Source organism: Suillus subaureus (genome assembly GCF_016647635.1).
Source record: "Suillus subaureus strain MN1 chromosome Unknown BJ212scaffold_60, whole genome shotgun sequence".
In the NCBI taxonomy this organism is placed as follows: domain Eukaryota; kingdom Fungi; phylum Basidiomycota; class Agaricomycetes; order Boletales; family Suillaceae; genus Suillus; species Suillus subaureus.
In genome coordinates, this window is record NW_024538616.1 from 40946 (window position 1) to 54519 (window position 13574).

The 13574-nt window shown below is 47.9% G+C and overlaps 5 protein-coding genes across 5 annotated transcripts; 3 read left to right on the forward strand and 2 right to left on the reverse strand.

Moving 5' to 3' along the window:
• The first annotated feature begins 143 nt into the window (after positions 1-143).
• On the forward strand, positions 144-2779 carry BJ212DRAFT_1394313 (Clavaminate synthase-like protein). The gene is made up of 8 exons (XM_041337144.1): positions 144-482; positions 544-902; positions 951-1219; positions 1272-1331; positions 1387-1557; positions 1615-1678; positions 1741-1810; positions 1861-2779. The coding sequence occupies exons 1-8, from the start codon at positions 205-207 to the stop codon at positions 2633-2635; spliced, it is 2046 nt and encodes a 681-aa protein (XP_041186830.1). The 5' UTR covers positions 144-204; the 3' UTR covers positions 2636-2779.
• BJ212DRAFT_1394318 (uncharacterized protein) lies at positions 2780-5545 on the forward strand. Its single transcript, XM_041337145.1, has 4 exons — positions 2780-2877; positions 2934-3172; positions 3231-5159; positions 5216-5545. Exons 2-4 carry the CDS (start codon positions 2977-2979, stop codon positions 5332-5334), a joined length of 2244 nt encoding a protein of 747 aa, XP_041186831.1. The 5' UTR covers positions 2780-2877; positions 2934-2976; the 3' UTR covers positions 5335-5545.
• On the forward strand, positions 5441-6632 carry BJ212DRAFT_940157 (DUF1000-domain-containing protein). The gene is made up of 5 exons (XM_041344398.1): positions 5441-5664; positions 5721-5842; positions 5902-6129; positions 6200-6267; positions 6325-6632. The coding sequence occupies exons 1-5, from the start codon at positions 5610-5612 to the stop codon at positions 6365-6367; spliced, it is 516 nt and encodes a 171-aa protein (XP_041186832.1). The 5' UTR covers positions 5441-5609; the 3' UTR covers positions 6368-6632.
• BJ212DRAFT_939859 (polynucleotide kinase 3 phosphatase-domain-containing protein) lies at positions 6133-8634 on the reverse strand. Its single transcript, XM_041344397.1, has 11 exons — positions 8349-8634; positions 8161-8244; positions 7850-8111; positions 7716-7803; positions 7547-7664; positions 7379-7488; positions 7262-7331; positions 6986-7207; positions 6860-6932; positions 6730-6808; positions 6133-6673 (listed from the first exon to the last, which is right to left on the reverse strand). The coding sequence occupies exons 1-11, from the start codon at positions 8377-8379 to the stop codon at positions 6503-6505; spliced, it is 1308 nt and encodes a 435-aa protein (XP_041186833.1). The 5' UTR covers positions 8380-8634; the 3' UTR covers positions 6133-6502.
• A 30-nt stretch (positions 8635-8664) lies between these two features.
• Positions 8665-12706, reverse strand: BJ212DRAFT_1571040 (P-loop containing nucleoside triphosphate hydrolase protein; the record flags this gene model as incomplete). Its single annotated transcript, XM_041342060.1, has 21 exons — positions 8665-8926; positions 8984-9381; positions 9431-9508; positions 9565-9602; positions 9653-9688; positions 9736-9805; positions 9866-9887; positions 9941-9996; positions 10053-10202; positions 10252-10553; positions 10608-10644; positions 10671-10882; positions 10936-11106; positions 11157-11258; positions 11309-11342; positions 11403-11516; positions 11578-11658; positions 11708-11739; positions 11787-11807; positions 11971-12153; positions 12460-12706. 21 exons carry the CDS (start codon positions 12704-12706, stop codon positions 8821-8823), a joined length of 2490 nt encoding a protein of 829 aa, XP_041186834.1. The 3' UTR covers positions 8665-8820.
• Positions 12707-13574: the final 868 nt, after the last annotated feature.

The window sequence follows — 13574 nt, forward strand, 5'->3', positions numbered from 1 at the left end:
CCTCACCTTGGGTTCGAACGTTCGAGCTCAAAGCTAAAGGCCTGACTCCTAAATTAGCTAATTAGCTGTCTAAATGTTATTTTTGGTAGCAAGCCTAAGCAGGAAATATTAGATAATCACTTCTCCTGCAATGTTCAGGTTGGGGCTCGCGATCGACGTCCACTCAGTTTTTTGTCAAACACTTATTGACATTATAAGCAACGGATGGCTCGGAGTCGACGTCGCATTACACGTTCTGCAACTCAAAAGTCACCAGAGCGCTCGCCAAGCTCGTCACGTTCGTCGTTGACACCGATGGAGGACGAACCAGAGCCCATGCAGGCAGAATCTACACCAACCAAGACAGATGAAGATGTATGCCCATCATGCAGAGAAGGCGTGCAGGGAGAAAAGAGTAGCTGGATACGCTGTGACGCCTGCAAGATTTGGTTCCACTGGGCATGCGTAGAGAACGGTAGTGACCTCGAGTTGATTAACAAATGGTGCTTGCTAGACGTGAATCAACTGTGTATGGTTTATCTAATACTGGATGCCATGAAACAGGTTTTGTGGGCCGTGCATGACGGAGAAGCCGTTGCGTGTGATGACGCTTAAGGTTCCTGCACGCAAGTCCTCACGCAAGCGTACACAATTGGACTACGCGAACCTCAACGCAGGAGTCGAATCCGACCCGAGTAGATGGTTACGAGTCATCCAGAGCAAGCCGATCAAGGACGACAATTTCAGGAGAATGAAGGGTGCGGACTTGGGCCTAGAATGGTTGGAGAACGACGAAACCGCGATGCATGAACCAATTGTAGTGGAGAATCCGGAGGGACTAAGAATGAAGATGCCTCCACCGGAATTCTCGGTTCAAGACGTCGCGGATGAAGTTGGCCACGAAACACCTGTGGAGGTCATTGGTGAGTGTAATGGTTGCAGCGTGTATGTGTGACTGATATGTGGCTTAGATGTTGCCTCACAGTCAAATTCGCCTGGATGGACGTTAGGGCGTTGGGCTGAATACTACAATACAGAACCTTCCAAACGAGACAAGATCCGTAACGTGATATCGTTGGAGATTTCGGGGACGAAACTTGCAGACCAGGTGTTACCCCCAAGACTTGTGAGAGAATTGGACTGGGTTGAAAAGTTCTGGCCAAGTACACGTAAAGGGAAGGGACATGCATATCCCAAGGTGCAGCTGTATTGTCTCATGGGCGTTGCTTCCGCGTGGACAGTGAGTGATCATTATTTTTTGTGAGTGACAGTGCTCCAAAAATCGCCCGTAGGATTGGCACGTAGATTTCGCTGGTTCATCAGTGTATTATCATATACTTCGTGGATGCAAGGTCGGTCTCTGAAGTATATGCTCCGTCCTCCTGACAGGTTGGGCCTTTACCCCAGGTTTTCTACTTCATACGTCCCACGCCAGCTAATTTACAAGCGTACGAACGATGGTCCGGGACTGAGATGCAAAGCAATGTCTGGCTGGGTGACATGGTGGACGAGGTAGTGAAGGTCACTCTTCACGCAGGCAACACGATGATAATACCAACAGGGTGGATACATGCTGTGGTGAGCGCCGCCGCTGCTATCGTCTCCAAGATTATGAAAGATCGACTGTTCCTTTAGCACACCCCAGTAGATTCTCTAGTCTTCGGCGGAAATTTCCTACACTCTTACAACATTGCAACGCGTGAGTTGACTTCTTGCTACTCTGTTTCATACCAGAGACTGACATTGGCCCCCGTGGTACAGAGCTGAAAGTGATTGATATTGAGAAAACAACGCATGTGCCAAAAAAATTCAGGTTTCCGTTGTTTGTCAAGTGAGATTTTTCTTCATTTCTGTTAAGCTTTCTGAGCTTCGATTATTTAGGCTCTGCTGGTATGTAGGCGACAAATATTTGCGAGACCTGAAATCGAAAGAAGAGTTTCCTCCTCGTGTTCTGGAATCTCTTGAAGCTCTTGCCCGTTTTCTCGTGTCAGAGTCACAAGCCATGGAACGCGGGATGGAGGTAGCCAAACGGGAAGCCAAGGAAAACGTCCCAAGTGATCGCGTGAAGGACGCACCAGCGATGGCTCGTGAGCTGAGGTGGCGTGTGCGGCTTGCAGCGGGAGTGACAAGCGATGATGAGGACCTTGGGCGCCTAGTCAAGAAGAACATGGTGAACGGCCATAAACGGAAGCGGTCGCCCACTAGTGCGGCTGTGAGTGTGCAGTTCAGAAACTTCCAACCCAGGGGATGGGATGTGGTCGATGAACTTCCCCGGGAATCAGACGAACGGGTCGTGAATATTCACCTCCCAAAGACATCGGATATGTGGGAACGAGAATGGACAGAGTGGGACAAAGAGTTTGAAGGTCAGGAACATGAGGAACAGGCGACTGTGGAGACAACGAGAGATGTGATGATCAAAGTTAGGAAGACTGAAAATGGGGTGGAAAGACAGCGGATAGAACGGGTGATGGAGAAGTGGGTTTGGAAAGCTGTGTCTTCGAAGCCAGAAGGTGATCCCCAAGATGTCGAGATGAAGCCTATAGAAGATGCACCCCTAGTATGCGAAGAAGAGACGAAGGAAGAGGAAGAGGGGATTGAAGTTCATGTCACTTCGCCGCTGGAGACGACTCAAGCGATGGAAGTGACTGCTTAGCTAGAGGTTCATTGTCCTCCCTGCAGCTCTATCGATATCTGATCTATTAGGAGTCCTTAGTAAAACGTGTGGTCTGGACGATAAAAGGACTTAATTTGATTCATTTGCCCTGGGAAATCAACTCGGGCGACCTCGGTAACGGTAACTTGTAGTCTTGACTTTTGCTGGCAATCCTGGCATTAGCCGCCTGCCTTTGCTGGTCGGCGTAGTTTCTGCCATCGTCGTGCTTCATAGTCTTCAAGGTTTTCTTTCAATTGCGCTTAGTGCTCGTTAGTTACTGAGACGTTTGTTTCGACAGGTTTTTCTGTTATTTGTTGTCTTCTTGTTCTGCTCTGCTAATCATGTCCGACCCCGACTCATCGTTGGCCTATGACCAACCCGAACACGACTCGCAAGAGTACCTATCCGTCGATAGTGCACATTGGGATCGCAATGGGATACCTCTGAACAGTCAACAAAACTGGGCGCCGGCACAGCACGCACTACAAGACCCTGCTGCTAATCACTATGGTGCAAACAACCATCTTCCAAACCCTGGTTAGTAATGTTCAAGCGCTCTGTCCCTTATTGTTGCTCATCGTTTTGTCGTCTCAAGCTTTTACACGTCACACTAATCTCTCCGTACCTTCCCTGCCCTCCCACAGTCAAAGACCGGAATATGACGACGTGCCACCACTGCCCAATTTTAATCCCTCAGCTCTTGTAGACAGCATGAATGCAATGCACTTAAACGACCCTGTACCCCGAGGGACAAGCGCAATGTCATACAGCTCTGACCCTGTTCCTCGTGCAGGAACTTCCATGTCAATGCAATCCCTCTCCCCTGGTCAGCGCGGTCCGTACCCGCCACGATATGCGAGCACGCTACCATCAGCGCCTAACGTGAATGTTACCCGCCCTCTGCGACTTCGACATCCAGCCGAACGTTCGCATACGGTCGATGAAGCCTCGCTTTACTCCAGTGATCACCATAATGGCCTCTCCGTGGATACAGATCTTGTGGACATGCATAATTACGACAACCAAGGGCAAAGTCCATACCCTTCCTCAGAAAGTTCCGTTGCACCCTATTCTCAACCCCCACCCTATCCACCAAGGCAGTTTCAAGTTGGGCGACAGGCTGCGCAGGCAGGTTTGCCTCCCGCCTACTACCCTCCTGGCCCAGGTCCTACACACCCTGGCCCCTCTCGTCAGAACGAATATGACTATCTATATGCTGCCGCATCTGACGTCCTCGGTATGGGCCCACCACCACCACAGCACCACATTCCGGTTTATCCTGCTGGTCCTGTGTGCGGAAGCCAAGCATCCCTTCCTGTAAGCCAATCTACACCCTATCTTGCTCCCCCCGGTTCAGGACCCTATGGCGGCAGTGCGGGGATGTTGCCCTACGGCGGCCCACTCAACCCGTCAGTACCCCAAGGACTAGATGATCCCGAGTTTGAGCTTCGGCCCTCATCGTTACAACGTTCTGCTTCCACATCAGTTGATCCACGCACCAAGAAAACGAAGGCAGTTGATCTTACAGCTCCTCCATTCACAAAGGAATACATTGACCAGTACCGACAGCGTATTAAGGCTGATCCGGACCCTGAGGCTCACTTCTTATATGCAAAATATCTCATAGATGCTGCTAAGAAGATAAGAGCGGACGTCAAGGAGCAGAGAGCTGTAAAGAAGTATCGTGACTTACTCCTCCAAGAATCTCTCAAGACCATCCGTCGATTAGCAGAGCAGAAAGAAGCTTATGATGAGGCACAGTTCTTCCTAGCCAATTGTTTTGGGACAGGTTCTCTGGGTCTCCAAGTGGACCATGAGCGCGCGTATCACCTGTACCTACAAGCCGCGAAACAGAATCATGCAGCAGCTTCATACCGCGTCGCTGTCTGTAATGAGATTGGAGCAGGCACGCGACGGGACCCGCAGCGGGCTTCTGCGTTCTATCGGAAAGCAGCATCACTGGGTGACACTGCCGCGATGTACAAGTTGGGCATGATTCTTCTACTTGGGTCTTTGGGAGAGCAGAAGAACCCAAGAGAAGCTATCAACTGGTTGAAACGGGCTGCAGAGCAAGCCGACGAGGAAAATCCACATGCACTTCACGAACTCGCCATGCTTCACGAAATGCCCAACTCACAATTGGTTATTCACGATCCCGCGTATGCCAAGTCACTATATGAACAAGCAGCACGCCTAGGTTATACACAATCTCAGTACAAGCTCGGACAATGCTACGAGTACGGCACGCTGACATGCCCTGTTGATCCTAGGCGATCAATAGCGTGGTACACCAAGGCGGCAGAGAAAGGGGATTCCGAGGCTGAGCTGGCTCTCAGTGGATGGTATCTGACAGGGAGTGAGGGCGTATTAAAGCAGAGCGATTCTGAAGCGTATCTGTGGGCGCGTAAAGCTGCCAACAAGGGCTTGAGCAAAGCAGAGTATGCTGTGGGGTATTATGCCGAGGTGGGGATCGGAATCAAGCAGGATATCGAGTTCGCCAAGAGGTGGTATATGAGAGCAGCAGGTGTGTACAAGTGTCCTATTATCTGCGCATTGTTTTTAGCTCAAAGTTCTGTATAGCGCAAGGGAACAAGCGAGCTATGAACCGACTGACGGAGATGAAGCGTATGGGTAATAAGCGCTCCAACGTTGGACGTCCGACGCGACAGCAAGCCAAAGACGAATGTGTTATTTGCTAGTAACCCTGGAATGATTGCTATCAATTTCGCTGTCGAGTTTCTCCTTTGTCCTCATGGCTGCCCTTTCTTAATTATTATCAACGGCTTCTATCAGCTGATCACTTGAACACTAGTACTCTGGATATTGAACTTGTATCTGTTGTCGATGTTTTACAGCCTGGTCATGTTACTAAGTATGAGGGAATCCATGGCATGTGCCACACTAGCCTTCCAACGTTCAGAAACAGTACTTGTCACTATCAACGCTCTCATCATTTATTTTCATCACTATCGCTATGGCATCTTCAAAAGCTGGCATGCAAGATGTTGAGAATAACTATTTACGCCCCAGTTCGTCGCTAATTCGCTAGATTTGTAGGTTTCCCTTCTGGAGCACATTGCCAAAGCACAATGCTTGAATGAGCAAGACGAACACACGTTGCAGTCCATACTTTCTTCGAAAGCACGAAACACATCGCCTGCATACCTTGACAGCGATGCAGATGCAGAGTTGTTATTGAATATCGAGGTCTGTACTATTCGTATCACACTGATCTATGTAGGCGGCGTTGACGCAGGTCGTCGCAGTTCAACCAGGCAGTTCGTGTACGATCACTGGTCATTCAGGCGCAGGATCGAGGACCGGAGAAACTCAGGCTTCGTATCAACTGCTCCGCCATCGACTTTACCAATTTCGAGGACTCGGAGGATACCCAGGTCATCGAGTTGAAGGCGGATCAAGTCTCAAAAGATACAACGGCAACAAAGTTGATTACACTTCATCCCACAAAGTTCAACCATGTGAACTCGCTTCATGTGAGTCCTGAGCCCTGACCATCCATCTCATGAGAGGTTCTCGACCTTACCCTTACGGCATACCGAACAGATCCTCATCGAATCTGACCACGATAATACCAGAATCGATGCACTTGACATCTTGGGTACGCTTGTCCAGTAAGTTGTTTACGTTCAGGTGTTATCTTCATGTATAATAACGCTACCACCGTGAAGCGCAACGAAGAATCTTAGTGGACTTGTACAACAAGAGGAGTAGAATGATTATGCATTTCGCAACTTGTTACTTCGAGGCAATAATACGGAATCAGCGCATAACGAGCATGATACTGCACCCTTCTGTAACTAGAAGATTCTCAAGCTCAATATTACGAATAATTATTGTACTGGACTTTCATTTCCCGTCAATCTGAAGCCACATACTCCACCTCTTTCGTTCTTCTTCGGAACCTTGGAACACCCAATTGACCTTTATTATTTCTGAAAAGCCCTCCGTCAGTTGGGGTTCCTCGTAGTGGTTCTTGTAGCCTATGAAAGCAACGTATGGTATGATGTCGCGTCTCGACTAATCGTCGCTGAGGTTAGATTTGGGCAAGAGATCGTGAGATATCATACATTTACCTCTATTAAAGGATGAACATATGCGCGGTAGAGGTTATTGTGCCATGCCAGATCCATTGAACCAACGAACTCAATACATCTGATGCAAAGCGTTATGTTCCTGTAGGCGTAAGTAGGCAAACATACTTACCGCACAGGAATCTGAAGTTTCTTCGCAAGATCCAAATAATGCTTTCTAGTTGCATTATCTCTATTGGTATTGTCTGCCGGACCGTCATGTGTTTGGTCAGTTCATACAAGAACTACATGTACTCACCAACTACGCAGCTTGTACCGGCTGTGAGTGCTACTTCAGCTGCTTTCATACATTTGGAACGACTGCCTAATGTATCTTGGTTGATGTGGGTGTACCCAACAGGCGCAAAATGCCTTCGAAAGAAGGTCGATTTTCCGAGACATGGAAAGCCCGAAAATACGACTAGCTCAGTCCCTGCGGCATCAGGAATGATTTGTGCCGTAGGGGGTTCAAGTAATGGTACTGCTTCACGAGTCAACTTCATTTTTTTCAAAAATATCCAAGAAACCAGCGAACATTTAGGGAGACTAGAAATGTGGAATCCGGGAAGGGTATATGGCGCTGAGGGCAGTTGGAGAAAATATTCCTACAAGGTTTCAACATGACAAACATTTTCGAGCGATTGATTCTCACTTCTGGGGTATAGAACGGAATACCAATATTAATCGCCCATTTCCTGTCAGTTGATGCAAAGTCGTTAGTACGACCCGCAGCATCTCCAACAAAGAATGAAGCGTTATTATCTGAAAGTGATGCGTATAAGATACTTGCAATGCATCCTACTGTTCCTATGCTACTCACCTATCTGAACACCGTCTTTTGCAAAAATATGTTCGAGCTCATCCCACATCCTTGGCATAGGCTTGCGGAAGCCATCTTTGGCAGACGCAGCGAGTATTCGGAAAGGTACGCTGGGAAGCTATTCTCGCCTATGAAGGAACGAATGAGGGAAGGAGACAGCAGGGCTTACAGCAGCCGAGATAAGGGGAATCTTCTTCTTCCAGTCCTCCAGATGCTGTTGCTTTAATGCTTGATTGGATATCAATATGATTGAGTATCTGCTATGATTGAGTCGTGACCTGGCTTTGCATACTTTGGACATACCCTTCTCGGTGTAATTCCTCCAACTTCACTGGCACACTAGCTCTCCACCATTCCCAGTGCAACGCAGCTTCCTTGCTTCGATTTTTGTGGTTTGACTTGATCACTGTTCCATCAAGATCGAATGCAGCTACTTTCGACGTGCTTTGTGGTATCAGATTGATTCCGTGCAGACACGTGCGCTTCGGGCCTAGAGCAGGTTTCAGCCATTGGAATGAGGACACCGTGGAGCTGCTGGCGCTAGGTTTGGTGAAGAATGGATGTGCTGGAATAGCACATCAGATGGAATTTTACACACAGCGACTGTGGCTCACTCTTGGCTACTTTTCGAGAACTCGTCATAGAGCCACTGTTATCAGACTCGCCACCCAGTTCTGAAAGAGTTCGCTTCCTTGATTCTGCAATAAGGTGGCTGAGCAAACAAGGCACAGGGGCCACTGCCTCACTTCAAGTTCGAGGGTCGAGGCTCGAATGAAGTGCAGTTGAAAAGGCTAACACGAACCTGATTGTTCCATTTGCTTCGAATCTGACATATCCTTGGGCCCAGTTGTCAGTATGTTGTGCAATTCTACACTGGCGCCCCCGAGCTTGCGTGCCGCGCGGACGTGTTATGGGTTCAACTGTGTCACGCGAATACGCAGTGCCTTCAGCGAAGACGATGGCGAGTGTGGATATCAGTGCCGCCAATTGGCCCAAAGACACTAAATTGTTGGTAGAAGAGCCAAGAACGTTGTTGACATAATACTGAAAGCTACCGGCCGGTGACTAACATAATAATGCAATCTCGAGAAAAGCGAGAAAAGCAAGAAAAGTCGACTCAGAACATTAATACCTGTATTCGTCCAGTAAGGATCATAATTTCAAGACACGCTGTCGTCACATTATATAGACGTAACGTAGAAATACATGAGAGCCACTAGCATGATACAGAACTGAGTGGTGCTTGACATTACCTAGTGTGAAACCATCATCTTTTAATCATGACCCTCTCTCGATACAATGCTGGAGTCAGGAGGGTGATTGTCCTTGATGTCGAGAGAATCACTCTCAGAGACCGTGATGTGGACAATATCACCATTTCTGTTGGATATGCATCAGCACATGCGAAAAATTTGGAACACACAATAATCCTCGTACCTGATTGTTCCCCTCAACAACTTTTGCGCAAGAGGAAACAACACATTAGTACGTACGACGCGAGCGATCGCGCGGGCACCATAGATATCAGAATAACCCTTCTCGGCAAGCCAGTTACGAGCTTCTGCGTCGATATCGAGCGTTATTCTTCTGTCCCTCAAGCGTGACGCAACATCCTTCAGCCTTAGTGCTACGACATCCAGAATTGATCGGCGAGACAACTTGTTAAAAACAAGTATTGAGTCAAGGCGATTGAGCAGTTCAGGGGGAAAGTATTCCGTCGTGCGTTCCATGACAAGATTCTTGGCCTCCTCCGTGACAGCACCATCTGGATCACAGGATGAACTGTGAGCTAATATATCACTTCCGAGATTGCTTGTGAGACAAATGATGGTGTTCTAGGAATGGATTGAGTGTGCCATACTTCATTGACAAAGAACTATATACCTTGAAGTCTACTTTTCTCCCCTGACTGTCAGTAATGCTGCCTTCGTCGAGTATTTGTAGAAGGATCATGGCCACATCCTTCGTAAAAAGCGGCCTTAAGCACAGTTTGAACTATCAAAGCAGAGACGAAGTACCTTGTGCGCCTTCTCAAGCTCATCAAGCAAAATGACCGCTGTGGGCAAGCATTAGTGGGATGTAGGTACTAGGACTGGATCATCTTACCATACGGTTTGCGTCGAACAGCTTCTGTCAACTGACCTGCACACAAGGGATGAGACTAAATGGCATATGAAAGAACAACTGACCGCCTTCTTCAAAACCGACATAACCTGGAGCGGCTCCAATTAGTCTCGAGATCGTGTGTCGGTCGTGGTACTGTAAATTTATGTGAACCAGTCATGTAGAACAGCGAAACGAAAAATTTAAACCACGAACCTCGGACATGTTAATATTGATACTAGAAAATTTGCATGAGTATAATGTCGAAAGGATATTTTGGACGGGACTTACAGTCCTCTCTGCTCGTCATTGAAAAGAAACCCAGCTAGTGCCTTTGCTAATTCTGTCTGAGGGTTCATAAAATCTGAATTATGTAGCGGACAAGGCCGAACACGCAGTTTACCTTGCCAACACCAGTAGGGCCAAGGAATAGAAACGAAGCTACAGGTCTGTTCGGCGCCTGCAAACCAGCACGTGAGATGCGGACAGCATCGCTAATGGCAGCAACAACATGATTTTGGCCAACAACTCGTTCTTTGAGGGCACCCTCCATCTATTGAGAGTCATTAACAGTTCAGATAGAGACTGGTAGTGAGACGAACATGAACGAGCTTGTCTCTTTCACCTTTCAGAAGGTTTTGAACAGGGATGCCTGTGGCCTTCGCAACGACACGAGCGATATCGTTGCTTGTAACCCGGTCATGCAGCATTGACAGAGGACTCTCTTCAGCATCGTCCTTCATCTCGCTGTCCTTTGGGAGCTGTCGTTCGAGCTCGGGGATTGTGCCAAAGCGCAACTGGGATGCTTTGTCATACTGACCGTGACGCTGAGCAACTTCGAGTTCGTGCTTTGCGTCCTCCAGCCGCTTTTTGAGAACCTTGATCCGATCTAGTCTTGCCCGCTCTGGAGATGAATTTAGAAACTATTGCATCTGACTGACAGCGGGATAGATTGCACCATTTTGCCAGATAGCAGTGAGCTCCTGCGCCCCCTCCTTTTGATGCGCAACTCCTCCTCAACCTTGGCCCTGCGCTCGACGCTGAAAACATCAACTTCGTTTTTTAGGCTTTCAAGTTCAATTTGAAGGGTCATGATCTCGCGCTCAAGCGCTTCCAGTTCATCTGGTTTTGATTCTTGAGCAAGGCGGAGAGCTGAAGCAGCTTCATCGACAAGGTCAATTGCCTTGTCAGGCAAGTACCTGTTTGATATGTAGCGCGCACTGTAGACAGCAGCTAGTAAATGATTGCATAAGCACTAAAGATAAAGTGCAAATATTAATCCTGACCTGTGACAAGAGCACTGTCCGCAATTTCGACGCCATGGTGCACTTCATAACGTGATTTAAGTCCTCTTAAAATTGAGATGGTAGATTCAACAGTTGGTTCATCGATTGAGACAGGCTGAAAGCGGCGCTCGAGAGCTGCGTCTTTACCGATCGTTTTCCTATATTCGTCCGCTAGGTACGACTTGTCATAGAACTTATCTCGAAAGAAAGGTCCTACATACGTGTTGTAGCTCCGACGAGCTGGAGACCACGAGCTAGAGCAGGTTTGATCATCTGGCCGGCATCAATGCTCCCCTCCGCTTTTCCTAGGTTGAAAAGCGAATCTAAAACAATATTCGGCTTTCTTCGAGGATAAAACTGCAGGTTTACTTACGGACTTCGTCAATGAAACAGATCACATTTCCTGCCTGATGTTTTGATGTAGTTAAATAGAAGGCCGCTGCCGAAGGGATTGGATGGTAGCTCACCTCCTCAATATCACGGATAAGAGCCTTGAATTTCTCCTCAAACTGCCCGCGAATCCCGGAACCAGCCATAATTGCTGCTAAATCAATTGACAGTACACGCTTATTCTCCAGAGACTAAACAGACTTTCGTTAGTAGTTATCGCGTGCGTGTAGGCGCTGAAGCTGATGAACGTACCTCTGGTACTTCTTTAGCTACAATCCTGCTTGCGAGACCCTCCAAGATGGCAGTTTTCCCCACACCAGGGGGACCGATCAACTACAAAAACTATCTAGTCTTCGTCCGAATGTGACGGGAGTCGACCTACCACAGGATTAGACTTGGTACGTCGGGATAATACTTGGGAAGTTGGCATGATTCCTTCAAATTGGTAGGGTACAACTCACTCTGTATAGTTCTGCGAATTTCTACAAGAAAGACAATTCAAAAGGGAGGCAAAGCTACAACGGTATACATGCACTTACCATCGTCACGCCCAATGGTGGGGTCTAACTTCCCATTCCTGGCCATTTCCGTCAGATCAACACTCTGAGGAAAATGTGAGTGATAAGATGAGGTATGGCGACAGACTTACATATTCCTTCAACGCGTCTCCTTTCTGGTGCTGCTGCATAAACCCAGGGAAACCACCAGCACCACCACCCCCTGCACCTCCTGGAGGCTGCGATGCGTAGCTACGCGCATAGTAACCTGGTATTACTGGTAACTGGTGGCTACTGCTGTGTGGCTGAACACGCCCAGCGAGAGCGAGAACTGCTTGGCCATGACGTAGTCTGAATGAGATCCTTGAAAGCTTTGCAGAAATCGGGACTACTGAGATGACTTTACGTAACATGCAACTGAAGACCCAAAGACCACACTGAGTAATCGACTTTGATGATGTGTGTAACGGGGACAGAAGGTAACGAAAACAAACTATGAGTCTCCCCTATTGACGTATTATTACGTTTTCGGTTGTCTTGTCTTTTCCCATAATATTTGGCTTGGAACAATTTACACTATATTGTGAAAAGTGAAGCAACCTTGATAAATGCTATCATCTCACTTCAACTTTCCTACCCTCCCAGTCTTCCAGCAGCCTGGCCTCGACACGCTTATCGAGATCTTTGACCAGAATGGAGGCTACGTTAATTAATCGTAGGACTTCCTCTGGCGCCGTCGGAACCCCCCCTGCTTTGTGTAGGACACATATCTCGCGCTGAGCATTCATCGCTATGCTCATCAAACCTGCACTCAGCCTCTGTTCAAGCAAAGATGGGTCCACTACGGGTCGCATCAATACATCCGGGAAGAATGCGAACGTCATACAGAACGGGGTGTGATGTATTGCAAGCGAGATGGGTGCGCGTTCGGATGGTGAATGCTGTTGGAAAAAAGTCAAAAATATAAGCAGTAAAGTCGTCTCAATACGCACGACGATTACTTCGTCTCCGATAACTTCCACTTCCGGCTTTCTGAAGTGCTTAAAAGCTACGATACCAGCGAGACACGAACAGTCGAGTATGTTACCAGCATCAGCGAGGACATGAACCGTCAATCGCAACTGCCAGACCTGAAATTTTCGTTATTGACTCATTCAACGTCATCTTACTCGCCAGACAAAGACTTTGACCTACTCGTTGACCTGCCAATATGCACAAAGATTCCTTGTCGATAGCATCACTTCTTCGGAGGACCTTGTCCAACATGCGGGTAAGGGTGACCTCTTCTTCTGAAGGCCTGGTGGAATTTTTGATTATGGCAAAAAGAAAATATACGTAGATGGCACGCACCTACCGACCAGGTTCATAGTCTGGAGACGCCATAGGAGAGATTTCAGAATGTATTGTGATGATGCCTTCAAAGGGTCGCTCTGGCAGCGGCTTGACCATTTTGGCGTCTAATTGTGCAATTACACTGGCACCTGTCTTGTACTTGATAACACGCACGGATCTTCATAAATGCTCACCGTGTTTTGCCCATGGCGCATTCTACCCAACCCAGTTCAGGGCCAAAGGTGAAAGTCGGCGTTCGGAGATCAAGCATATCACGGCCATCTAGTCGCAGGGACTGCTTCAGAGCATCGTAGAGAAACCTTTTCTCTGGAATTGATGGCGAGGGTGGACGCATGGAAGGACGAGGATACTTGAAGTGTATATGTACAAGCTGTTGATTTGGCTTGTGACAGTCTAAGT

Excerpts from the sequence above, each read along its gene's own strand:
- BJ212DRAFT_1394313 (XM_041337144.1), top strand. The coding sequence starts at position 205 with ATGGCTCGGAGTCGACGTCGCATTACACGTTCTGCAACTCAAAAGTCA. Across the intron at positions 1,220-1,271 it reads GCGTTGCTTCCGCGTGGACA|GATTGGCACGTAGATTTCGC; the intron begins GTGAGTGATCAT and ends AATCGCCCGTAG. Across the intron at positions 1,558-1,614 it reads CAGGGTGGATACATGCTGTG|CACACCCCAGTAGATTCTCT; the intron begins GTGAGCGCCGCC and ends CTGTTCCTTTAG.
- BJ212DRAFT_1394318 (XM_041337145.1), top strand. The coding sequence starts at position 2,977 with ATGTCCGACCCCGACTCATCGTTGGCCTATGACCAACCCGAACACGAC. Across the intron at positions 3,173-3,230 it reads CAACCATCTTCCAAACCCTG|CTTTTACACGTCACACTAAT; the intron begins GTTAGTAATGTT and ends TGTCGTCTCAAG. Across the intron at positions 5,160-5,215 it reads GTGGTATATGAGAGCAGCAG|CGCAAGGGAACAAGCGAGCT; the intron begins GTGTGTACAAGT and ends AGTTCTGTATAG.
- BJ212DRAFT_940157 (XM_041344398.1), top strand. The coding sequence starts at position 5,610 with ATGGCATCTTCAAAAGCTGGCATGCAAGATGTTGAGAATAACTATTTA. Across the intron at positions 5,843-5,901 it reads AGTTGTTATTGAATATCGAG|TTCAACCAGGCAGTTCGTGT; the intron begins GTCTGTACTATT and ends AGGTCGTCGCAG. Across the intron at positions 6,130-6,199 it reads ACCATGTGAACTCGCTTCAT|ATCCTCATCGAATCTGACCA; the intron begins GTGAGTCCTGAG and ends CATACCGAACAG.
- BJ212DRAFT_939859 (XM_041344397.1), bottom strand. The coding sequence starts at position 8,379 with ATGTCAGATTCGAAGCAAATGGAACAATCAG. Across the intron at positions 7,665-7,715 it reads TTCCCCTTATCTCGGCTGCT|CTTCCCAGCGTACCTTTCCG; the intron begins GTAAGCCCTGCT and ends AGGCGAGAATAG. Across the intron at positions 6,933-6,985 it reads CGGTACAAGCTGCGTAGTTG|ACAATACCAATAGAGATAAT; the intron begins GTGAGTACATGT and ends ACGGTCCGGCAG.